The 27,019-nt window shown below is 42.9% G+C and overlaps 1 protein-coding gene across 8 annotated transcripts in view; it reads right to left on the bottom strand.

Moving 5' to 3' along the window:
* Snap91 (synaptosome associated protein 91) overlaps positions 1-26,531 on the bottom strand; it is a 113,915-nt gene extending 87,384 nt beyond the window's left edge. For 3 of the 8 annotated variants that reach the window (XM_031346228.1, XM_031346237.1, XM_031346232.1), the window contains exons 1-2: positions 26,066-26,262; positions 25,254-25,413 (exon numbers count right to left, since the gene is read on the bottom strand). In XM_031346228.1, the coding sequence (XP_031202088.1) occupies positions 25,254-25,383 (130 nt within the window). In that variant the 5' untranslated portion in view covers positions 25,384-25,413; positions 26,066-26,262. Of the gene's footprint in view, positions 1-25,253; positions 25,414-25,895; positions 25,993-26,065; positions 26,263-26,285 lie in introns of those variants that run through there. The other 5 variants (XM_031346235.1, XM_031346231.1, XM_031346233.1 and 2 more) reach the window with 3 other exon arrangements.
* Between the last annotated feature and the right edge of the window lie 488 nt (positions 26,532-27,019).

Raw genomic sequence — 27,019 nt, forward strand, 5'->3', positions numbered from 1 at the left:
GTAGCTCAGATTGACAGAAACTACAGAAAAGCCAAAGCAATGATCTGGAGTGATAAGAGGTAGACCCAAAAGAAGAAAACCAAAAGAATTTGTTAGATTTTCCAAGAGAAAACTCTTGGCCTTGTTGTAAGATGCTGTTGTGCTTACAGATGGAGACCCTGGGTGTGGCAAAGTTGGCAGAGACCAAGGGACATGAGGGTAACAGTCATGGAGTCCTTAGCACTTGAACTATTTGCATCTTTCAGCAAGAGCAGGTTCAACTGTCACCTGTCCAGTACACCAACTCGTCTGCTCGCACTGACCCTCCAGGTAATGTCTATGCCCTACCCTTGACTGTGACAGCCTAAAGCAGTTCTAGAAGTCAACCGAACAAGACTCCTTCATTATTAGGCCTTTTCTGTTAATAGGGATGTTACTTGCCCAACTGGAAGCCACTAATGAACTAAGTCACTTTGCGTATGTCTATGCCTAGCCCTTAGTCAACAGAGATCTCCTCATTAGCTTGAGGCAGAGTTAAGCTAACGCTGTCGTGAAAATGAAGGCACTGTCGATCAGCCTTCCAAGGAAAATCCAGACAGACATTTTCCCCCCAGAGCAAGATGCTTCTAACCTCATATCTTCATCCATCTTCTCCTTGTTAATGATGACCAGCTCTGAGGGTTCCCCTAGTTTGGGGATGTGTCCTCCTAATTGGTACAGACCATTCCCAGGAGGATTCCTCTGCCAAACAGTGTATAAGGAATGAGCTGATACTATGCCTCCTTTGTCACTGTTCTAGAATTTTGTATGTCTAAAAAGCCCAGTTATGCTAGCTATGTGATTATGGTTCTGCTTTAATCCCAGGTGTGGCATATGGGGCTGCTTCAGATTGTCTACTGCCACTAACTAGCTTCAGATTGTCTACTGCCATTAACTATGATTTGTCTGGCGCTCTAGGAGAGGCGTGATTTTTTGTCAGCTGCAGATAGTTTACATTTGGAATTCTGGAGACTTGTAAGGGTATAAATGCAAGAGCCCCAGGAAGGTCCATGGTGGCTGCTGCTGTCCCTGCTGCTGCTGGTTCCTGCTGTTGCATTTGCTGCTTTTGCTATTGCTGGATTGCAGGTTAGAAATATCCTGATGATAAAGATTGGACTCCCCCCTAGGAATCTGATGTCCCTTAACAGGAGGAAGTAGTCTAAAGAGATTCTTGTCCCCTTTCCCCTCTAATCTTTCTTTCCTACCTTGTGTTTGGGGGTTGGAAGGGATTAGGGTGGAGAAGGGTGACAGATATAAGAACCCAATAAAGTAGCCAGAAAGTACAGGCACAACTCACTGCGGGGAAGGTAGCCAGCTGAGTCTAAGAGCCAATGGACAAGCAGTACACTCCTGGCGAAGCCCCCCAAAGCTCTTTTTCTTTTTTAAAAAAAATCACAGATGACTCCATATATATATATATAGGATATCCAGAAGTCAGAGGTATTCCAGTAGATCTCTACAATTTAGACCACAGATTCTGAGGTGGTCTTTCTAGTTCACAGGTAGCAACTTGCCCTAAAGTCATTAGGTGATCATTAGTGACTAGCATGCCAGTCTTCTGTTTCTTACCTAACTCATGCCTTTGTAAAAGTTCACTACAGGAAAAGAGAACACTAAAGGGAAATGATTTCTAAATTTAAAAAGCCCCAGTGTTCATAACTGGCCATACAAAGTACACATTACCTGCGTCTGTCTGTCTGTCTATCTGTCTGTCTCTCTCTCTCTCTCTCTCTCTCTGTCTCTGTCTCTCTCTCTGTCTCTCTCTCTCTCTCTCTGTGTGTGTGTGTGTGTATACATAATCTAAACAAGTTGAACTAAATCAAGTATAACTATGCTTCCCACATGGTCCCCACATTAAGTACACATAATGCTTAATTTACTCGGTCATTAACAGCTCTTCATACAGACATCCCATTGCTGCTTCTTTATTGCTCTTAAGCATTTGAAATTGATTCAATACAATATATTTACAAAACCTTCTGGGTCACACAGCTCATCTATGTCAAAGAGAAAGCTAAATCTCACAAGATTAGTTTTCACAATGATGTCTAAGCACATTTATGATTAATCTCACCACAGGTCTCTGTTCCAACCTCACACTGTCTGTGCTTAAAACTTTATCCTTACTGGCAACAACACAGACTGCTGAGAGATACTTTTCAGAAGGAGCAAGCAATGTTTAAAAGTTTCAAACTTTCTGACTGGGAACTTTTATCTGATAGGATCTTTTCACCTTTATTTCCTTGATTCATATATTAGGCAGGAAAAGTGGTATCGTTATGCTCCACCGAGAACACTGGTGATCCAATTCCTGTACCCATAGACTAAGGTTAAGTGCCCTGAGCTGGCTAATTTTAGGTCAGCTTGACACAGGCTAGTCATTGGAGAGGAGGTGCCTTAACTGAGAAAATGCCTCTATAGAACTGGGCTGTATGTAAGCAGGCCTGTAAGGCATTTTCTTAACTAGTGCCTGATACAAGGGGGCCTAACCCATTGTAGGTAGTGCCACCCCTGGGCTGGTGGTCCTGAGTACTGTAAGAAAGCAAACAGAGAAAGCAAGGGAAGCAAGCCAGTAAGCAGCATCCCTCCATGGCTTCAGCATCAGCTTCCTGTCCTGGCTTACTTCCATGATGGATTATGATATGAAAAGTGTGAGATAAATAAACCCCTTCCTTCTCAAGTTGTTTCCTGCTATAGTGTTTTCATCAGAGCAATAGTAACCCTATATGAGGGCAGGTGCCTACCATGTTCAGCAGACTAAAAGCCTCACAAACAGGAGGCTGCAGGATCTGCATCACTCTGCTACATCGTCTCCATACTTAATTCTCCTCCTCTGTGCTTGCTGTAGGTCATACACAACTTTGAAAGCACTTCTTTTTTTTAATTTATTTTTTATTAGATATCTTCTTTATTTACATTTCAAATGATATCCCCTTTCCTGGCTTCCCCTCAAAAAAAAAAAAACCCTATTCCCCCTGCTCACCAACCCACCCTCTCCCACTTCCTGGCCCTGGCATTCCCCTAACTGGGGCATAGAGCCTTCACAGGACCAAGGGCTTCTCCCACTGATGACCAACTAAGCCATCCTCTGCTACATAGGAAGCTAGAGCCATGAGTCCCACCATGTGTACTCTTTGGTTGGTGGTTTAGTCCCTGGGAGCTCTGAGGGTACTGGTTAGTTCATATTGTTGTTCCTCCTATGGGGCTGCAAACCCTTCAGTTCCTTGGGTCCTTTCTCTGGCTCCTTCACTGGAGTCCCTGTGCCCCAGTCCAATGGATGGCTGTGAGCCTCTACTTCTGTATTAGTTGGGTACTGTCAGAGCCTCTCAGGAGACAGCTATATCAGGCTCCTGTCAGCCAGTACTTTTTGGCATCCACAATAGTGTCTGGGTTTGGTGACTGAGTATGGGAAGGATTCCCAGGTGGGGTAGACTCTTGATTGTCCTTCCTTAAGTCTCTGCTCCATACTTTGTCTCTGGAACTCCTTCCATGGGTAAATTCTCTAGCACTAAGCCATGGACATTTTTCTTAGCACTGGTGCAACTGAGTATCCCACTGTGGGTAATGCCACCTCTGGGCACCGGGTCCCGGGTGCTAGAAGACAGCAGGCTGAGTAAGCCTGTAGCGGCATTCTTCCATAGTCTTTGCATCAGCTCCTGCCTTGAGTTCCTGCCCTAACTTACTCCAGTGATGTGGTGTGACTGTAGAGTTCTAGGATGAAGCATAGCCTTTCCTCCACAAGTTGCCTCTGGCCATGGTATTTACTGCAGCAACAGAAAACAAAAACACCAACCTTAACTCTTGTCCCACCAAATATATGTACTTCATACTAAAGATGGGAGCTCTTCCTGATAGCAAAGTTCTGGAGAATGAGGGAATATGGATAATAACCTTTTGACAGAATCAGTATAAATGCCTCATTTTCTTCTCAGGGTACCTAAAATAGTTATTCCAACTTTTGGAGCTTGAGTCATTATTTCTTAAAATTCAGAAGCAGTTTAGTTGCACATTAGCACTAATTACAGTCATGAGCAAGCTAAGAGCTGCTACCCCACCCAGTGAGAGAGAAAAATCACGACAATTATTCTGAAGATCTGTGCCTTCTCACAAGATCACCAGCATGTGGCAACAAGGGTGGCTGTGCATTGTTGGCAGAGAGCTTCAGCGCTCTTTAAAATTCCACACTCCTGTGCTGCTTTGAGCCCTGTGCAGAAAAAAAAAAAAAAAAAAAAAAAAAAAAAAAAAAAAGCAGAGCCTGTTCCTCGGTGTCAACAAGGCAGGAGCTACGGCTGCATGTCACAGGACCAATACCCATCCTTCAAGGGAAGTTATCATATGGTCCAGAACCTATTTTATGCCAGCAGCTGTGTGGCTGTGCCCTCAGAACACGACAGCTGGCCCTGGCAAGCCCCCTCCATTCTACCCACAAATACAGAGGCCCAACCCTAGACCAAGGATACAGGCCCCTTTCTACCCTGGAGTGATGCTTCTGCACAGAGTTGTAAGTACCAGGCACAAGGCCTACTGTGTGCTACACGGTACAAGGAGGGAGGATCAAGGAAGTGATGAACACTTTGATTTTCTCTGTCAGAAATCATCTACTTCATTTATTTAAAAGCAGCAGTCCATCACAAAGAGGACTCACACCTGCTTTGAGCACACTTAGGACCACTGTATGCTGTGGAAGTTCTTCTCAAGCCTGTCGGGCAGAGCCAAACTGTGGGGTCTGCTCCTCCTTTTCATCCACACCAATACCACATCTGTGAACATCTTCATGTCTTCCACTCCAGTCATACTGTACAATTTCCCCACAGCCTCCCAACCCCCAAGCACCTGCTCCTGGTTGTATGAAGTCCTACCTTGTGGATCCCTGCCCCTCAGCCCTCTCTTCACGTGACAAGATGGAGGTCCTCAAGCCAGTTCTTGGAACTAACTATGCTAATCTTCCCTCAAAATGTCCATGTCTCAATACCTCGAAGAAAGGCCTGCCATCTTCTTTTCTCAGTCCATCTTACTCCTAAAGAATCCGGGTATGTGCTTCCAGCTCATCTTTTCTACTGCTGCTAACGTGTGGCTCAATTTACTTATTACACTACTGCACACGTACCCTCCCACTCCTGTCTACAATAAGCCTGACATTCCTTATACATTTCATTCACTGACAAAATGCAAGCACCGAGACTGGATACTCTTGGGTGTTTATTATGAACCCAGAGTGCGTTCGGTTGCCTAAACTCATGTAGAAAGGGGCCTGTACCCTGGGTTTAGGGTTGGGCCTCTGTATTTGTGGGTAGAATGGAGGGGGCTTGCCAGGGCCAGGTGTCATGATCTGAGGGCACAGCCACACAGCTGCTGGCATAAAATAGGTTCTGGTCCATATGATAACTTCCTTTGAAGGATGGGTGTTGGCCCTGGGACATGCAGCCATAGCCCTTGGTGACATGCAGCCTTAGTTCTTGGCGACATGCGGCCATAGCTCTTGGCGACATGCGGCCGTAGCTCCTGCCTTGTTTAAAGGGAGAGACTTTCCTTATTTTTCTTTGTCTTTCAATGTTAAAGAAAAGACCCTTGGGGCAAGAGAGACTGCTCAGCAGCTAAAAGCACTGGCTACTTCTCCAGAGGATCTGGGTTTGATTCCCAGCACTCACATGACAGTTCACAACTGCCTATAATTCCAGTTCCAGGGGACCCAACGCCCTCTTCCGGCCTCCATGAGCACCAGGCCCACAAATGGTGCTCAGACATACATGAAAACAATATACTCATACACATAAAAATAAAATAAATCCAATTCTTCTTAAAAAAGAAAAATGAGAATTTTGTTTAAAGTTCTCATATAGTTTTCTGCTTTTTACACTGTGGCTGATCATTCCTTGCTGACCAATTAATGAATAAATTATCTGAATTTAAGGCCTAAGTTGGTTCATGTATTTTTCTTCAAGGATTTAGTCACAATTTTTTTAAAAAATTGTTGCTGATTAAAGAAGGTGAGGTAATTTCAGCTACAGTACACACCAGCTTAAACATCTCTCAGGCCAGTAGTGTTCATCTAGAGTCATGTAATATTTCAAGAGACACATCATCACCAATCCCTACCTTAGTCTGTAGAATACAACCAAACTTTTCTTTATTTCTTTATCCCATTTTCCATGGGAACACAAGTGAGAATGAAATGGGCAGCAACTTCTAAAGAGTTCACTCAAAAGTAAATAATGAACAGACTCATTCTAAGCAATGTATACTCTGATTAACAGTTATCTTAGTCAGGGTTTCTATTCCTGCACAAAACATCATGACCAAGAAGCAAGTTGGAGAGGAAAGGGTTTATTCAGCTTACTTCCACATTGCTGTTTATCACCAAAGGAAGTCAGGACTGGAACTCAAGCAGGTCAGGAAGCAGGAGCTGAAGCAGAGGCCATGGAGGGATGGTCCTTACTGGTTTGCTTCCCCGGGTTTGCTCAGCCTGCTCTCTAATAGAACCCAAGACTTCCAGCCCAGGGATGGCACTACCCACAAGGGGCCCTTCCCCCTTGATCACTAATTGAGAAAATGCCCCACAACTGGATCTCATGGAGGTACTTCCCCAACTGAAGCTCCCTTCTCTGTGATAACTCCAGCCTGTGTCAAGTTGGCACACAAAACCAGCCAGTACAACAGTGATATGTGGTTGTTGTTGACAGGCATGGGTGTCTACTTGGCCACTCTAAATATCTTCCTTCCCTTTGAGAATAAGTGACTCTTATTATGGTATGGTCTTTTGGGGGGAATTTTCATTTGAAACTGTACTTCCTCAGTAAGATAGGCTTTTTAAAAAATGGATTTAAAGGACAGATGTAATGCAAGTCTTAACATGGTGGGCTTAAATTCAGTAAGCCAGGCCTTCTGCACCCTTACCCTTGCTGTGAACTCTGTGGCTTGTTGAGCTGGTCCTCAGTTTTGATGACCGTTGTTAATGAGGGAGATTGAGGGCATTAAGGAAATTGTGGTAAAATAGCATCCCTTTCAGATGAAAAGCCACTCACCAAGTGAGTTTAGTTACTCTTCGTAAGAGCAAATTGTTTCAAGAAAAAGTATGCAGCAAATCATTAAGCCTCTTTCAGGGAATAATGAGAATGTCCTACGTGAACTTATGTGCTCAATGAGTGCCTGAAATTCGCCTGAGGTGGGAACTCCCAAACCACACTGTTATCATTGCACGGATAACCTCTGTGGTTAGTTAAAAGGATCATCTTCTACGTATGTGCTTTTTCTTTTTTCTTTTTCTTTTCTCTTCTTTTCTTTTCTCTCCTTTTCTCTTCTCTTCTTTTCTTCTCTTTTTCTTTCTCCCTCTTCATCATAAGCTCATCTCAGGAGTAGGTTGCCCAACTTACCCATACCAATCTTTGGGGAAAGGCTATTCATTGGAAGTCCAGGCGATAGTTACTGCCAAGGTAGAGGCATGTCTGACTATTTGAGACAGCAAGTGGCCAGTGTGGCCAGACTAGCTGGAGAAGCAATGACCAGACCCTATGCATCCTTGAAGGCCATGATAAGGCCCCACAGTTTTGGCTAAAGGAATAGAGGAAAGCAAACACATAGTTGCCATCTTGAGAACACATGGGTGAGCACAGTGGGCACAGAAAAAGGACAAAACCAGAATCAGGCAGCTGTTCCAGAAAACCTTAAAGAGACAGAGGTGGCCAGGCCCATGACAGGCAGAGCCGACAAGTCTTCCCAAGTTATAAAAAAATGTAATGGGAGACAGAGCAAAGAGTCCTGAAAGATGTCAGCATTTACTCCTGTGCAAGAGGATGGGCTAACATTGCTACTAACTGAGATGGGGATGGTAGAGGGGGATGGAATATTACTGGTCAGAGGCAGGAAAGATGAATAGTTCTGTGGTTTCTATGTTTTCATTGTGAAATGTTGACAAACGCTATGCCAATAATTCTGACCATGTCAAGAGTTGACCTTGAAACTATTAAGCAAAACTGGCCTGTCCTTTTTACTTTCTCTGTAGCCACCAGGTACAGAATCAGAACAATGTCCCCCCAAAACCAGCTTCTCCACTCTGTCAGTGGGTAGTAGCCTTGCTGGGACCCATCAGTGCTTGGCCTCCTCTCCTATTTATACGTTAAACTCTCTTCTCTATAAAGTGTCCACAGAACTGTCCTTATTCTATACATTTACAATGGAAAGCTTCAGATTATACCTACGGCTTCTTACTGCTTTACAAAACAATGGGATTGGCCTCTAAGACAACTTTATCACATCGTTAACTGGTTCCCTTTCTTTTCACCATAGATTAACCAAGCCAGAGCCATGCAGTCCTTGTCCGCCAAACTTGTATTTGCCTTTTAATACCCAATCAAACATACCACTTTTGTGACTCCCATCAGACAAAACTGTCCATTCTTGCCTCAGAATCCACCAGTCCCAATGTCACTGCTTTGTGAGGAATAACTGTGACTGATCTGTCAATAAGCCCCTGAGGAATAGACTGAAACGGAGTTGTCAATAAGCCTATTCTATTTTTTGCTTATCAAATACTACTGGGGCTTGTTTTCTAGCAATGTATCCTCAAGTGTTGGATTGGAACCTCCTCTGATGGCTGGCCTGTCGAGGATGTTCAATGTTGACCAGAGGCAGTGCAGTGTGATCCCTACCCATCAAGAACCAATAGTGAAGTTTACACCACATCCCACCCACCCTGAAACTTGCACATGGACCACCCACATGAAGGGAAGTATTCCTTCTATTTCAGTACTGAGTCCTACAGCAAGAGACTGTATAGTGTAGCTCTCCATGTCCCAACAAATAAAGACTTCATGTTTTGATCATCTACCAAATTATAGAACCATAAATGTTTTAAGAAAACCAAAGTCTAGTGTAATATACTTTGGTCTTCAATAAAAATGTTTATGGATAAAGATAAGATAAACCTTGGGACATTTTCTTGTATTTAGTATGACAACAAAAATGCTAATCATAAAACAAGCCTTAAAAATGGATGGTTCAATATAATTTAGAGATTCATGTTTTTGATAGCTTAGGGAACACTCTCCAGGTAGGATAGGGCTCCTTCTACTCTGAAACCTCTGGGCAGGTATCACAGAGGCAGAGGAGAAGAACAAGGCCAGCCAGTGAGAATTCAAACACTGAGCAATCCTTGACACCCTCAAACACTAAAGATGGTTGGGTGTGGCAGCATGCTTCTGTAATTCCAGCAGTCAGGAGGAGAGAGGCAGGGGAAGCTATGGGTTCAAGGTTAGCCTGATCCGCATAGCAAGCAAGTTCCAGGCCTACTCAAGGCTATACAGTGAGATCCAATCTCAGAAGAAAAATAAAAGCAAAACAAAGCAAAGCAAAAACATCAAAAAACAAATCAAATAAACAAAAACCACCCAAACAAAAAGCAACAAGGGACATTCTGATCACACCACTATTTCCCACCAGTCCATGAGACATCTTTGCCTCCAGGTCTCCTGTTCCACCAGGTCCTCCCCCAGAGCCCTTCACTTCCTTTCTTTGATGTCCTACTTGAATTTCACACTGAGTACTCTACCTTTAGAGGAATTGTAGAAAGTTTTATCTAAGTTTTTTTTTCTTCCCCCACTGCATATTTTCTTTTGACTTCTTTTCAATTCCTCATTTTATATTTTAAACAATTTCAACCGAACTTCCTGATCCCTTCCTATTCCACCCTGTACCTGAACTATCATTTAAAATCATCTTTGCAATTATTTTAATTATAAAATGCTCTTGAGTGAGCTCCCCGAGACAGGAAGATAAAAGGGAAAAATCATACTGATTATGGCCATGAAAGCAATACGTTTGAGTATCTGACATATTTCCCAAGTACTTCCTGATTGCTGCTGTGCTGGACGAGTCTTTGAGGGATGAAGAATGCTGGGGCTCATAGGGATGCTTTTCTGAAGCTGCTCTCCCTTGGTACAACGCTGAGAGCCTTGCACTCTTGGCTGTCTAGCTCAAGAGACTAGACCTGAAGTGTTTCAGAGCTCAAAGTTAGTTTGGAAGCACTTGTTAACAAGGTTTGTCAGCCTAAGAGAACACTGTGCAGCTCAGTTGCACATTAATAATGAAGCGCGTGCTTCTGCTCAAGCAGCAGATCCGTCAAGCAGGGGCTCTGTTTAGTTGGTTGCAAACATACAGTACCTCTCAGGAAAGAGAAGGCTGCCTACACTAAATCCCCAAGCATCTTTATAGGATGACATTTCAAAACAAGAAGGGTGGAGGGTGAGGCTCACTCTTTCCAGCAGGTAATTTCTATATGTCTGTCCCAGGCCCTTCATCCTTACTTCTTCTGCTTTGTGTATTAAAAAAGAAAAAAAAAAAAGCAAGGGTCTCAGAGTTAGTTTGGCTCCCAGATAAAACTAGGAGCTTAGAAATAAGTATTAATTACTATGGGAAATGTACTAATATTTCTATGAACCTTCAGGTTAACATAAAACTCATTATGCTATAATATTATGACATTTACAGTAAGACAACCAATATATGTGTGTCTGTAAATAAAATGAGTCAGACCATGAGGGAAAGATTGCTAATGCTCAATTTGTTCATGTATTTTTCAACTCTAATAGTCTATTTCAAATAATTCTTAAGACTTTTAAGATTACATATTTAACTAAAAACTAATAGTCTTTTAAATCAAAGAAGATGTTTGTCCTTTTTCACATGTTTAAATAGAGGCTAGCTAAGTGTAAGTTTTCAGTAACTAATTAGTTTTAAGTAACTAATGACAAAATACCAAAATGGGTGCTGGGCAGGCGGCACAGTGCTTAGGAGGGGCACTTGCCTGCTCTCACAGAGGACTGAGTTTGGATTCCCAGCAGCCTGCTGTGCAGCTCACAATCTTATAACTCTAACCCAGGGAACCCTAGTGGTCGCTTTGGGAGTCCCAACAGCCCCTTCTGTTGGGCACCTGCATGGGCACCTGCACACAAGTGCACACACCCACACAAAGGCACAAAAAATACACATAATTAAAAATAAGACTTTTTTTAAAAACACAAAAAATGTTTTTAAATAGATACTTTTTCACACAATTAAGATACACTTATAACTGTGACCTCCCAAAAGTTATAATACCTTCAGTCAAATAGTGTATCATGTTATCAATTTGTAACCATCGCCACACTTACTGGCTGCCTAAGAATTAATTTCTTAAGTATAGATTTATAAATGATTCCACCAACAGTTTTCCAGAACGTCTTCTACCCAGATGAGTATCAGCGCATTCCCACTATTTCTCTCTTATGCTGTTGGATGATTTCCACATAGTTTTGATTGCCTTTGTTGGTACCCAAAACTACCGATGTTATTCAGGTGCATTTCCATAGAAATACACACAATGAAAATATTGACTCGTTGTAGCTATTGATCACTTTAAAACATTATTTTTCACCATTAGGTTAGCTCATTTTTTCAAGTATTTGTCAAGTGTTTCTCAATATCTGTGTATCAGTGCTTAACTGAAAATAGTGTATTTGATGTCTCTCCATTTCATTTTTGTCTTTATAACTGGGCGATGGTGTAAAGCAAGAACTGTACAATCAGTCCTGATGATAAAGCCACTTGATGGCTTCACCTTATTCTTTTCCATGTGTCACTTCAGTGGTCAACTGCCACTATATTTCCTAAATAACCAGTCAGTCTTTCATCAAAAACCTATTGGAACCATTTGAAATATTATATATATATATATATATATTTATATATATATATATATATATATAAAAGGCGAGTCTAAAACCACACCCCTGAGCTATAGTAATTGACACAAATAAAGCAAACCATAATGCACGGTCCAACCTTTTGTATTTGACTTTAGGCGATAACTTAAACTGAATGTTACATTTATATCCTAATACTTAGGGCCAGCTTATGTCAGATCCAGATATGAAGCTACAGTGGAAGCTTCATTGTCTTATTCTCCCTTCATATCATCTACAAATCCCTATTATTTCTCAAGCAGATGCCATAGAAAAGCCCAGAGCAGAAGCCAGGCTGTTCTTTAACAAAGTCACTGCTGCTTGCTGAAGGCGGCCTTTTCCTCTAAGAAGAAAATTTGTAGAATGATTTAGATTGGTTTGTTGTCACTGTTTTTTTAGCAAACATACGATTTCATTGTTACTGTAACCCCACGAAGCCTTAGAAAAAAAGGAGACCAAGACCAGCAAAAATCCAATTTATCTGGCCAAGATCAGAATCATAAGGCAACAGATCAAGGATAGCCTGGGTTATCTAATGCCAGACCACTGCTCTTTCTAAAGCTGTAGGCTTCACACCAAATGTCGCTAGTTAAGAGCGGGTTGAAACAATTACTTTCAATTGTCTTCATACAAATGACTGTACTGAGGAGGAGTAAATGGGCTCAAGGGCAGTTAGCTGAGTCCACACCCTTTACATTTTCTACTCCTGTTACCCAAGGATAGGCCTCACAGGAGTTCCTCCATGAAGCTACTGAGTTGCCTTGAGATAGCACCTTTTTTGTTCCTTAAAACAATCACATGGTATCTTATCTGCTTTTGTTCTCTGTTATTACTTCTTACGACACTGGACAGGTATGAAAGAGATACCGATACCATACAAAGGCAGAAAAAGAAACCTGAGTCTGACAACAGAACCCAGGAAGAGATCCCGAGTTCTCCTCCCCAGCCTCAGATGAGCTCTGTAACTTCCTCAGACCCCGTACCCCTCTGTAAGAGATCCCGAGTTCTCCTCCCCAGCCTCAGATGAGCTCTGTAACTTCCTCAGACCCGGTTCCCTCTGTAAGAGATCCCGAGTTCTCCTCCTCAGCCTCAGATGAGCTCTGTAACTTCCTCAGACCCCGTTCCCTCCGTAAGAGATCCTGAGTTCTCCTCCCCAGCCTCAGATGAGCTCTGTAACTTCCTCAGACCCTGTTCCCTCTGTAAGCTTAGGGTAAGGACGCTGATCTCACAGGGGCTTTCTGAGGGAGACCTCAGCTGTGCTTCTTTTAGCCACACCCACCCTGCCTCGAATCAGCTTCGCCTCATCTCTAGGAAGCCTCTTTTTATTTTTTTTCTTACCTAAGTTTTATGGACAAAGGAAGAGTGCCAATGTATTTTACATTAAAAAGCGAATTAAGATGAGCCTTGAGTTTAGAAGGGAATTATATCTACGTAGGTATCCAAGAAGCAGTTCAAAGAAATATCTTGTACTATTCACATTTAAGGTAAAAAAGTATACTTAGACTTCATTTCCCCCATAGAAGAGTTAAGTTTTAAGCAAAACTCAAAATATCTTTTCCTATCACTGATGTACTTGTTGATAGTCTAGCTCATTACTAACTAAAAATCACAATGCCAATAGCAGACAGATCCTGGGCTCTGAACTGTCTGTCCAGGCTGACTGAAAACATGAGGCACTTATTCAAACTCAGTGGATAATAGCTTGTCTTACATTTAGTGTGGAAAAATCGCCTAGACTAGTGGTGTTGCTAAAAGGGGTGCCACAGTAGTTTCAGTCTGCATGTCGACCATGACTGAGAAATCCAAATCACTGTATAGTCATAAAAGTTTGAGGCCAGACCCGGGTACACGGTGAGGCACACTAACATCTGTCAGAGATGTGTGCTGGGGACAGGGAACCAGCGTCCAGCCACTAGTCATCCACCCTCTGAAAAGTACCCTTATCAGCTAGTTCATTGTACATCTGGAGAGCTATCATGCTGGGGGCAATGAGAACTCCAGAGATCCCACAGGAATAAGAGAAGTGTTTCTAAGTCCTTCCCATGGACATGGTAGGGTCAATGTCCTGGGTTCATAATCCACACTGGCTGAGTTCTTGCCAATGAAACACATAGGAATGGTATCTAGATCTAGTCCCATCTCATACTCTTTCTTTTTCTGTTTTCCTCTTTAGCTAGACTTCACTAGAGGACTCTAATGCCTTAGGAAAGAGGTTGAAAAGTGTCCCCCAAAGCAGACTGCAAAAGGAGCAAGAAGGAAAATCAGCATCTGGCCCCAAGCTTTTGGCACTGATCCCAAGGAGGTACCTCTGGTTGAGCTGTGCTCATGATTTTTGTCCACTTAGTACAAGGAAGAGGAACCCTCAAGAAAACAAATGCCTTTGTAAGACTGGGTGGTAGGCAAGTCTTGATTACTGACTGGTATGGGAGGACCCTGCCTACTGTGGGTGGTGCCACCCTTGGACAGGTAGTCTTGGGTTGTATAAAAAGGCAAGTTGAGCCAACCATGAGGAGAAGCCAGGAAACAGCAATTCCTCCATGGCTTCTGCTTCCTGGTTTCAGCCTTGAGATCCTGCCTTGACTTTTCTCCATGATAGACTATAAGCAATAAGAGGAAACAAATCCTTTAATCTCCAAATTGCTTTGAATCATGGTATTTATACAGCAACAGAAAGTAAGCTACACACATGGGGTCATGCCTCGGATAGGAAGCAACTTGAGATAAAGAATAATCAATTGTTCTCTATGATTTTTGTCAAACCCTAACTATAAGAAGAAAGCTAGTTTCTCTCAGAGAGGATGTAATGATAGCAAATTCCACTTCCATGCTCATTGAGAAAGTTGGTGTACAAGGATGAAGCTTGATTCCCTGATTTTATGTGGAAAAGAGACAGAAGCAGGAAGGTAGGAGAAGAATCCTGAAAAAGCAAAGGGGCCTACTCCATCCATCCTCTCCCTCACACTGGCTATCGGACAAAATAGCCCTCCTTTTGCCCAAACTATATTCCTGTAACACAGAAACAAAACAGTCAGTACTGACAGAGGTACAAAGTAGAAATCACAAGTCCTTCAATCCACAGGCAACATGTTGGTGTTCCAGAAATACATCACGTGGTAATGCATACATAAAAAAATTCAAACACACCTTCACGTTTTAATTTCCATGATGAATATACTTTAACTTTTAACATTGTCTAAGGTTTTCCAGTATCTCTTTGAAGAGATCATTGATCTCAATAAAGTACTAAGGAATACATACAGTAACACACATCCATGAATTGTTTATTTTCTCTATTTTTCCTAAGATAAAACCCTATAAAAGCCAAATTACCAGGCCAAAGGGTTTTCAACTGATATTCACAACATTCTTCCACCCACTGAGCACTCAACTCACCACTCTTTTCTTCCATTTGAGCACTCAAGGCTGAGCTGAAGTGAAGAGCTACTTCTCTCAACTCACAACATCAGGTTATAAAATCATGAGTACAACTTACAAACCGAGTCAGAGTTAAATGAGATACGTGTGGGAGAGAGAGAAACAGAGAGACAGAGATCTCCTTGGCATGGCAAAATGTCATGATGACACAGATATACCAAGATATAAACAGATATACTATATACTATGTACTCACAAAATATTATGAAAAAGGTTGATAAAAATCAGAAGCCTCATTTATAAAATGATGATTTTACTGTTACTAAGAAGAACAAGTAAACATACACAGAGCAGTGTGGTGATGTAAGGGTTAAAAGAGTTGGCTCAGCCTACTCACTATTGAACCCTCAAAGAAGGCTGCTGTATACCCTTTCATAGGCACACTCAGGCTCATACGAGGGTTGAAGAAAACAGAACGTTGCACGTCAACACTCTTAAGGAAGAGGTCATAAACACATGCACACAGTACAGCCTTGATGGATATAAGAGAAGCAGAACACAACAAAACTACTTTAGGCCACAGTCTATTGAATTACCTAGCTAGAAAGCTAGAGCAGCTGCAAGCTGCACCCTGATACTAACCAGGGTAATCATGAGTTGCAGCTGAGGTTCTCAGGCTTCAATCTAACAATCAGAATGAGGCTAACAAGGCTAACAAGTGACAAACTGCAGCGGTTGCTCAAGACAGTAAGAGTTACCAGCATCAACACACAGAGACTGAGTTTTGCCTCCGGGACTCAACTTCCTTAACTAAAAGCTGGGAGTCTGGAGATGGCTAAGATTCTCTCTACCACTGGAGGCCCTCCAGGCAGGGGCATATCAGTTCAGAGGTTGTGTTTTACACTATCTGACCTCACACACTGTCAGCGTTCCAGCAGCTGACAGCTTCTTTACGTTCCTAAGGCCTGCCTTCTCCACGTGAGCCGCTCTCCCGTGAGCAGCAAGCAGGCAGCCCTTGTCTACACATGACCTACATGAATTCCTTTGATCCTTCGAGTCTGGCCTTAAACACCATTTTTGCAATGCACTTTCACTGTGGTCTTTCTTTCCCTGCTGAACCTTAATGCTTTTTGAATCACTGGTAATTAGTTCTTTCATTTTCTGTCTCCCCTACTAAGTTGCCAGCTCTCTGGATGCCAAGGGCTGTATCTTATTCTCTATGATATCCCTGCCTCCTGGAACAATCCCTGGCATTTGGTAAATACTTATTAAATAAATAAATAATGATATTATGCTAAATAAGTGTTCAAAGCCTCAAGTTAGAAAGTAACTTCTAATTTCTCCCACTAGGCCATTGTAAACCAAATGAACGTGCTGACATTTATCGTTCTCTTTTCTGGAGGTAAAAAAGGTTACATTTGTCTCTTATTCCTCATTGCTGTTCTAAAACCCCTCAGTCACTCACACCTTTTTTTCTTTCTTCCCTTTTACATTGCTGGTGAGTAAACCTAGCAACTGATGCATGCCAGCCAGGGATGGTACAGCCAGGTGTGTGCTGTACCACTGAGCTTCACTTCCACCCCCATCTTCCAAACTGTGAATGGGAATGCTACCGTGTTGGTGAAGAGTATTGTTAAATATAGAATAATATAATCTCAGGGTGAATGTGAGAGTTTGTGGCCACTATGAAATTATGTGTTTTAATTTTTTGAGCTTTCCTTTCCTGTACAAAAAGTAACTACATGCAAATTATAAAAGAGACATGGAAGAGTGACACTCCTCAACTGTAAACAACAGTAAACAAAGAAAATGGAATCATGCGCTTAAACACAGAGAATGCTAAAGGATTTTCTGTAATATTAATGCCTAATTATTGGACATCTAACTATAACAGAAGTATGCCAAAGGAAATACACATACACTTGAAATGCACAACCAAAAGATTATAGACATAATTAAAATCTAATGTTTGTTCAATTTCCAAGTCCTGCCATTATATGTTTCTTGTCAAAGTTACAATTCCACCCAAGCAATTTTTATTTTTATTTTTTTATTCTTTGAGGCAAGTTCCTATGAAGCTCATGTTGACCTCCCTGAACTCATCCTCCTCCTGCCTTTGTCTCCAAAACACTTAGATTACAGGCACACTCCAAACTTTGGTATTTGCAAAAACATAATCTTTTACCGTATCCCAGAATGTAACTGTAAAGAGGCCAACGGAGATGATGCATTAACCATTGACATTAAGAAATTTGATGTTTTTTTTTTAAAATTGATTTTCTAAAATATTCCATTTTGATTGATTTTATCATCTTGTAACTAATAAAGTTTAACTCATTGACCTTCTGAAGTTCTTAGGTAAAAGCAAGGAATTTATCCAGACAGTGCATGGGGGAAGGGCTAAAGCTGGGGAAGAACAAAGTGAGGGATAAAGACAGTCCCCACTAAATATCCAGGTCCCCACACTGTTCAATGCCCTTCATGTCAGAGGAGCTTGAAGGAAACCCCAACCTCAGGGGGAAGCCTGCTACAGTTGTGATAGACTCAGGGAGCCAATGGGACACCTGTGGGGCTCTCATGATGAAGGCACAAATTCTGTCTAGGTAGCACCAGGTTCCCTGGGATTCTCCCTGATGGAAACCTGGCCAAAATGACCTCAGAAGCTAAAATTATGAAACATCTGCTAAAAACCAGAAGTCAAAACTGCAAGTACAGCTGCATATAGCAGATCCATGTAGAATAAAGGGTAAAATTAGTTTGGCTAAAAATGGGAAGGAAATAAACAAGGGATCCAAAAAGATGAGCAGGAAAGATATACTACCCCCAAATGAGTAGTTCTAAAAATCCTCAAAATTAAAAAAAAAATTAACAAGTTATAACTGAAAGTGTATAGAAACAGTGAGACACAGCTAAAGAGAGAATAAATAAAGTAAATAACATTTGAGAAACAAAGCACACTGAATAGAAAAGTTCTGGAAACTGTGAAAGGAATGTTCAGATGCAATAAAGTGTAACATATCTAGTCATCCTTGAATGTCAGAGACAGGAAGAGTAAGTGGGGAGGCAGCAACCAATGATAACCAAAAAGCTGAGAATCTTCTAGAATTGATGAGAGATGCTAACTCTTCATTCAAGAAACATAGTACAGCTCCACTAGGAAAGTCACAGATACATATACATGCTGTAGAAAGTCATGACAGGAAAGATTTTTAAAGCAGCCATAAAACAGGTGGACCAATGAATTCTTAAGAGCAACAGTGGGAACCAGGTGAATGAACTGTTGTTTGCAGATGGAACCTGTCATCCTAGAGTTGTTAAGACTGTCTTTCAAAACCATGAATAGCTCTCTAGTAAACAACCTATCGAAGAGGCTTCAGCAGGGTACAATTCAAGAAAACACGAGGTGTAAAGGAATGTTGAGGGAAGAAGTCCAGAGTGGTAATGTCTAAACACTCACTGTCTCTCTTGCTAACGACAGCTAATGAGAGCACCACTACAGCAGCACTAAAGCTTGAGAACAATCATAGCATACAACTCAGAAGTCTTAAAAGTTCCTAAATTACAAAAAAAACCGTTACCAATCTACTTTAAAGTATAACTATTAAATTAAGGGTAGTCAACAAAAGACTAAACAATAGAATATATAGCTCCCAAACTGTAGAAAGAGGCAAGTTAGAACTGATATAATTAAAAGGAAGGAGCTGGAACGAGCAGGGAGAAGTAATACACGCTGAAGACTAGTGTGAGTGGCAGTTGTACTTGTGCCAATGACCAGCACCAGCAGTGGCGCATAAGGAAACACATTCTCCGCAGGCGTTGAGGCTTCCAATAGAAGCCTCAGTCCTGACTGTGACTTTGTATTTGTGTGTCAGAGATAGCTCTCAGGTTATAAGCTTGGTCAACTGAGGGGACATCGGTGAGCACCCAACTACAATTCCAACAGTTGAAGTCTGAATTAAAGACAAAGCCAAGGGATGTCCAAAGCGGGGTATGAATGGTTTGTGCTTGGGATCACTATTTCAAGAAAGTTGGCAGGAGGAAATAAAGTGTGGCTGACGAGCTGGCTGCTGGAAGGATCCATGGAGTTCAGGGACACAGCATAGGTGGTTTTGTTTGCTCAAATGCAGATATTTGAAAATGCGTATAAAACATAATATGAGGTTAAAGATACCGATGAAGGGAAAATAGCTCACATGTAAATGAGGTCAGTTGTGATTTAAAACAAAAGTGCTTACCAAAGGAGGCTAATCAAATGATCAGATCAAAAGGCACACCAACACAGAGCAGGGGAAGAATTCGCCTGGTCTCTCTAGGGTGGCTGGAATAGCACCTTGCACAACCTTTTACAACACAGATCCACTTAACCAAGTGTGACAAAGAAAGCTTGTTAGGTAAGGAGGTGGTGTCTCCACACACCTAGGACAAATGAAAAGATAGTAAGGAAGCAACTAAACAAAGGCTGAGCTTCAGGGTGCACTCTCACCCTACAGCCCCAAGGCAGAGTCCACTTCTTACAGGTCAGGGTGTAGCCACACCAGGGCAGCACAGTTGCCAAGGGACTGCCCACATTGCTTACATTCCTCAAAGAAAACACAAGTAAACAGTTTCTAGGCAAGGAAAAGGGAACTTACAGGAGAAAAGAGACAAGAGTAAATATTTTAATGGCAAAACGTGTGGCTTTCCAAATGACTTAAACACGCTATGATTATATTCGAAGACTGTCCAAATATGCTGGCTCAAGAGCTGAATCACAAAACAATAGCTCTGTAGTGACCCCAATGATGGCCTTCATGAAACAGGGTCCTATGTCACTGCTGACCTTCCTTGCTAAGTTACAGAAACCAAGATAAACACCCTTAGAAACCCCGAAGAACACCCTAGCCTAACTGGGGTCTACTTGGAAAGCGGAAGTGTGATTTTAAAGGATCTTTGTGGAAAGCTAGAAGAAAGATATAATAATCTAACAAAAAGACAAAAATCACAGAGTATTTTTCAGCTGTTAAGTGAATGTTAAAACTAATGTAGCAACATACTAAAATTCCAGATTTTATTATAAAGAGTGGCAATTAAGACATCAGTATACCTACTTCTTAGCTTTCTATATCCTTCCATTTTTGAGTCACTAGAAAAGCATGCATGAATCGGTTTTTTTAAAGACTGGGAATATAGCTCTGTGGTTCAACATATTGTTAGCATGTATGAGACTCTGGGTCCAACCTCCAGAACCAACAGTAAGAACTTTAAAATTCATTTAAAAGGAAAAGAACAGAACAGAAAAGCCTACTCTTCCACTCAGCTGGTTTCAGGGCTTTTACTCCATTTCTAAAAAGCACACCCATTCACATTACCCAAGACTTTTAAAATATTTTTTACAACTAACCTTATTTCAAAGCTTGCAAATCAAAGTATCACACACCGAAACTAACCAGACCCAAGTCTATATGTCTCAGTGAACTGTAGCTAAGGTTCTCTGCTTCTTCCCTGCTAGCCAGTCAACCCCACTTCATCTCTTTTCTCCCCTCCTGGAACACCAAACACAGCAAGGGCCTCCTTTAGGACTTGTGATACAAATGGTAGTCAGATTAAAGGACTTTCAGATATGAATACCTCCACATCCCTCCTCCAGTATCCAAAAAGTAATATACTCTGATTTAAAACATCTTCAGAACTGGACTAAACCTTCTGATGAAATCTAGAAGCCAGAATACACCTGGGCACAGGAAATAATAGAGTGTGCCCAGATAATAGCAAAATGTTAAGTCAAAACAACTTAGTCAAAGGTGAATATCCTCATCAGTCAGTATACTTACACTGAATGTTATACAATGTCCTCAAGATCTTTCACATATGATCCTGCCTAATTTTATTCAGTAATCTTCATATCTTTCAGTATGTAAAAAAAATACATTTGGTACAAATCTAGTATCAATTGTAATCGTGCAGGTTACATTTCTTTTTCTTCTCTTAATTTTAGACTTTTGAGAAAGGATCTGCTGTAGACCTGTCTGGTCTTGCTATGTAGTCTAGGATGACCTTGAACTGTTCCTCCTGCTTTGACCTCCTAAATGCTAGAAATATGACATGCACCACTGCACTGGACTCAAATTGCACTTCTATAAATCAGAACATAGTTAACATATATATACATATTAAGCATGTACATATATACTAACATAAGTAAAGAACATTAGTTTGAGGGGAAAAGAGAATGATTAATAAAATTCTAGTTATCTCTCAACCAGATTGAAGGCTTGAATCACTTGCTTTTTATGTAGGATGAACTCTTCAAGAATACTAATGAAAAAAAAATAAGATTGTTGGTAGGCAAACGGGCTTTCTTCCCATTAGCTCTGGCTTGATGTTATTGGTGATTCATTTGAGTTTGAATTGTGATTATTTTAGTTCAGGTACTGTGAATGGCACATATAGAAATCATCAGTCAGCACTAGCCACTGGAAGACTCTTATGCCGGGGATACAATGCATTCTGAATTTCTCCTGCAGAAGCTACTTTGTACCAACTTTGTATTTTTGTTAAACCCAGGCACAGTGCTTGGTTAAATACTTGGTGCCTACTAAGTTTTCTTACTTGATTATTTGACTTGGGTTAGCTTTTAGGCTAACTACAAAACACAGGAGGAAAACCCATTGTTGTGTAAAACAGTGGTAAGCAAACAGATGAATGCCTGTGAAGTCTTGGGCATTTTATATGCTACCAAATATACACGAGAAGTTAAAAAGAACTAAGGTTGCATATGCCAACCCAGAAAATTAGTATTGGTTAATTCTTGAATCTAAATATGCAGATAAGGCCCATTATTATTGAATGGTAGAGTATAGAATGAAACTTTTAAGATAATCTAAAATACACAATAAAATATAATCTTTATTTGAATTACTAAAATTTGCCATATCTTTAACATTAAACACATAGCTACTGACTATGTGGGTGGTTTTGTGACTCTGTTTCTCCCTTCAGGAAATATACTGTTATGAAAAAAATAAAAGCTGGACTAGGAATGGAACTTAGAGGTAAAATGCTTGCCTAGCATGCACAAGGCTCTGGGCTCAAGCACTAACACCATATGTGAACAAACAAAGAAAAGACCTGAGAATTTAACTTTACCTACCAGCACATTTCCCCATGTGAGAGCCAACCCCAAATGTTAATGACTCATCCCTTCAAACACACAGGTCATATACTATTAAGCAACACTACATAATAACCATAATTGGCAATAATAATTTTTGGTATTTTAATCCCAAATTATTAGTTTTTAAGCCAGTATTCTAATATTAAATCTCCACTTCATGATGATTCTGAGAGCAATGAATCCAATATTTTAGACAATCACACAATCCTAAACTCTATTCGTTATTTTTCCAACTGAAACTCCAAATTAAAATTGTACACATCAAATCAAACTTATCATGCATTTTTGCTTCAAACTACCAAATTGCCTTGTTCTCTTCCTCCTAATCAACACTGAATGCTTTCAAAACTAAAACAGCAAATATTTGGATGGTTCGGTGTCTCCAGACAAACTTAGGTAATGTATTCACATGTCTTTTTCCCCTCCCACTTCCCTTCCCCCTCCCCCTCTTCAAATGTCTATTTATTTATTTATTTATTCATTCATTCATTCATTTATTTTATGTATGTGAGTGCACTGTCGCTCTCTTCAGATATACCAGAAGAGGGAAATTGGACCCTATTATACATGGTTGTGAGTCAACATGTGATTGCTGGGAATTGAACTCAGGACTTCTGGAAGAGCAGTAGTGCTCTTAACCTCTGAGCCATCCCTCCAGCCCAACCTCCATCTCTTAACTACCGAGAGTAGTGCTTTTTAAAGGAACTTTACAAAAAAACTTGAGCATAACACAATTAAATAGTCAATTCTCAACAGTCTCATTAGAGTAAGACGGAGTAGCAGTGTGATACCTGTCTTTCCAAATTCCACCCGAAGTCTAAGTTTAAGAGGAAGATCATTCATGTTTCAGTGGAAAGATAAAAGAGTAAAAAGAGCCGTTAAGCATCCTCCTCAGAGCTTGGATCCCATTCAGTTTTTAAAGCGGAAGAATTAAGAATTTTTCATGGAGAGAGACTAAAATGTGTGTACGAGTTGTGAAATCCATTCAAGCAAGGTAGTAGGTGTTTCGCAGATGAGGAGGGTTAGGCTATATGCTCTTTCTGCTTTCACAACAGAGCATGTTTCTAACCAGAGGTGGCAGTTAAATGTCATGGTTAAAGGCAATCGAGGGTTGTCAGCCCAGCTGAAAAGCCCAGTAGCCAGCACAAGGAAGTATAACATAAAATCATTCAAATAACTCAAAATCAGTTCCTATTTCAGCTTATTCCATTAACGTGCACTCTTGTACCATGATCCATGTCTTCTAAAGTACTCTACTCATTAACATAGGCCGGGGTATTGGAATAACCTATTTTCAAACACTTTTTAAGAGATATTTCCAGATTTATGAGGATAAAGATAACTAATCAGATTCAGGGAACCCAGCCTTTATCTGAATGATGTCTCCCTGAAATGATCACACCGGAGAATGCTCTCTGACATACATCAATACACTCATCTATCATCAAAAGCAAATCTGTGTCCTAAACAGCTTTTGTCATGAACATTTTCTAGGTTGGTAGAACCACTGAATTGTGAGTCAGCCTCCCAGAGTTGGGGAAACCGATGGAAAGATGGCTAAATGATTCAGCATGCTGCAGCAAAAGGAGCTGGTCATGAATTTATAATTCCTGCTCCTGTTAGGTGTCTTGGCCCTGGGAGCCTCTCTTACCTGGTACTCCACGTGAAACACATGATACTGTAATCAATAAATTTTCTTAAACATTCCCTCAGGAAAGATGTGATAATGTCGCCCCCTCAGATAAACCTCTAGACAGAAAAGTCTCCAATGCTGTGTGACAGCTCTGACAGATAGTCCAGTTGCAAGCCGCCTCAAGCTTTGTTCATGTCAAAGGACACAGCTGGGGTTGACTGGAATGGTGGGGATGCCATTTTCTCAGCAACAGAAGACATAGAAGAAGGGTTGAAGAAAATAAAATAAAATATAAAAATAAAACAAAAAAACAATAAACAACCAAAATGAGGTCAAGACAGTGAGGTGGGAATATGAGCAAAGGCAAATGTGTTTCTGTGCCAAGAATGACATTTAACAATGAGCATCATCAAAGGGCAGAGGATTCTAAGGAGGTCAAACAGATGTATAGAGATTGTAGAATACTATTTGGGGTAGCCTTAGGGGAGACTTTCCGAGTATCACTTCTCCCTCCAGCAGCAAAAGATTTACTCTACTAACTGCATGAAAAACTTCAGAAATAGATAGATCCCAAAGTAGAAAAAAGCATTTTTCCATCCAATGACCACGTGAAAATATTATGTATTAAGCGTTTTCATCTAAAACTGTACCACCTCTAGTGAAGAGAGGACATCCATTTTGTGACCTGACCAGTTATCCCACCCAGCATTTTCTGAGAACAGGACAAAGGAAGTGTGCCAAGATGTTCAGAATGAAATCGCCATTATCTGCTCATTCAATAGCTTGGATTTATTTTAGTTCATCTCAGTGTAGTGACATATGACACACGCACACACTCCCCCACACTCACACACAAACCAAACCCTGAGTAGCAGCAGAGGAAAAAAGCAGGATTTTACAATTATCCAAAATGCTCTTAAGAAGCTAGTGTCAAGCATGGCCAGCCATCCGTCCGTCTGTCTGTCTGTCTGTCTGTCTGTCTGTCTGTCTGTCTCTTTCCCCATTGTGACCCTGCAACTCCTCATTTCTCTTAACCTAACAGAGGGTGGAGAAAAAAATGATTAAAAGGATGTAGCCCAAATATACACTTTTATGCAACCGTGTGTGTGTGTGTGTGTGTGTGTGTGTGTGTGTGTTTCTTCCTCTAGGCTCTTGGAGGTCATCAGAAGGAAAAAATGGCTCGATAGACAAGGTTTCCGGGCCTACCCAAGGGTACACCTCCAAGGCTCCAAGGCAGGAGCTCTGGATCGATCCGATCGAGAGCCAGTTCTGACAGAATTACAGAATACCAAGGCCGTGCCGCCGGCCTTTGAGGCCCCTATGCCATGCGCATGTCCCGCTTATATAAAAGGATGCTTACAGTCCAGGTGCTTCTTCTTGGGGCCCATCACCTCATGAGTGGTGGCTTTGCAGACAGCTCTTGCTACAGCAGAGCCAGTCACGCTGTACTGAGCGGCAGCGATCCGATCCGTGAGCGTTTGGCCCGACATCTTCACCGGCCGCGTCTACCGCCTCCTCTTCTGCAAGAAAGAAGAGGAGATGGTCCTGCTTTCACCCGCACCGCCCTAGCTGGAGCTCCCGGCCTTGCCTGCTCCCTCCGCTCGGCGGCTCTCTCCTCCGCCGACCCCGCCCTGGTACCGCCTCTTGGGACCAGCGACGCGCCAAGCCCAGTTGGTCCATCGCGGTCCAGGGCTGTCAGCCACCAGCAGGGTAGTCCCTGCATCGTGCCACTTTCCCGCTTCCCCACACCTTGAAGCGGTCAACACCATCCCGGCTTCGCCCCCTGTCAAGCGTGCGAGACTCGGTGCGCGTCGGGGTTACTCTGGACGCCGCGCCCAGAAGCGCGCACCTTTCGCTGCCCCGAGCCGCAGCGTGTCTCTCACGGCACCGCAGGGCCACGGTCACCTCCTTTCTGTCCAGTGGCTGCGGCGGCAGCAGCGACTCGTCTTCCCTCGTCCTCCATCCCCTTAACCCTGCCGCCCAGAGCCGCGGTGCGCCTCACCCTTCTCGAGTAGGATCTCAGAAGGCGGACAGCCGAGGCCCCGCCCGGCCGCTAGCGCGCCACCGAGCTGTCACCCGGCCGCCTCTGCCCTTCTCTGCGCCCTAGGATTATCCCTCGAATCCCCGGGCCCTGGAGCAGGGGAGGGGACCCGTACGGCCCAGCGTACTCACCCCGCCCCAGGAGCACCGCAGCCCGGACGCCGCGCGAGGTAGCTGGGTGCAGGCACGCGCCGCCCTGGTGTCCCCGGGCCGCGATGCCTGTAGCCCCGGCCGGGCCCCTGTCTCAGCTCCGCGGTCCCCGCGGTCCCCGCCCGCCGCCGCCGCCGCCTCCGCCAGCGCCGCCGCCGCGTCTCTCTAGCGCTCGGCGCTGCGTCCCCATCCCCGCCCCCACCTCAGCTGGAGCGCCTGCGACGAGTCAGGTGACGGCAGCCGACGAACCCGGGCCAGCCCTCTGCAGAACGCCAGCGGCCCCCTCCCCGTCGCTCCTGCTCGCCGGCCCCCCACCCCTCGGAGCCGCGGCTTTAAATGCAAGGAGGGCCGCACGCGAGCATCCTCTAGGCAGGCGACGGCCGGGGAGGGGGTGGGACCAGAGGGGCGCTGCCGCTCTCTCGCTGGCCTTCTTGGCGCGCGCCCTGCGTCCCCGCGCGCACCCGCTGCGTCCCCGGGCGGACCTGGTGCGCGCGCGCCGTGCACACCTGCCAGGCAGCTGCGGGATGCGGGGTGATCGCCGCCGCGGGCGTGGGCCTGGGGAGAGGGAGGGCTGTGAAGGCCGAGGCAAGGGCGGCGGTGTGCGCTGCTCACAGAGCCCAGCCCCTTCTCACAAGAAGCATGCCTGTGACTAGCTGGCCGGTCCTGGGCGGTAGTGGAGGCCCAGATGAGCAGGGCGATTTGAAAGGTCAGATTCTGTGGCCACGCGACCGTTACCTGTGTGCCCTCAGCTCCTTTAGGCTGCTCAACTTGTCTCAGTTACCCTAGCCGAGAGGGCAGGTAATTCTAGCCGCTTTAGTCTTAAAGCGATACTGAGGTATGCGGTAGAGAGAGGTAGCAAAGCAATTAGCAGAATGCCAGATTACACTCGTCTTGTAATCATTTGCATCCTAAAAATGTAATTTCTGCCACTTAAAT

The sequence above is a fragment of the Mastomys coucha genome, unplaced genomic scaffold (genome assembly GCF_008632895.1).
Source record: "Mastomys coucha isolate ucsf_1 unplaced genomic scaffold, UCSF_Mcou_1 pScaffold23, whole genome shotgun sequence".
NCBI lineage: Eukaryota > Metazoa > Chordata > Mammalia > Rodentia > Muridae > Mastomys > Mastomys coucha.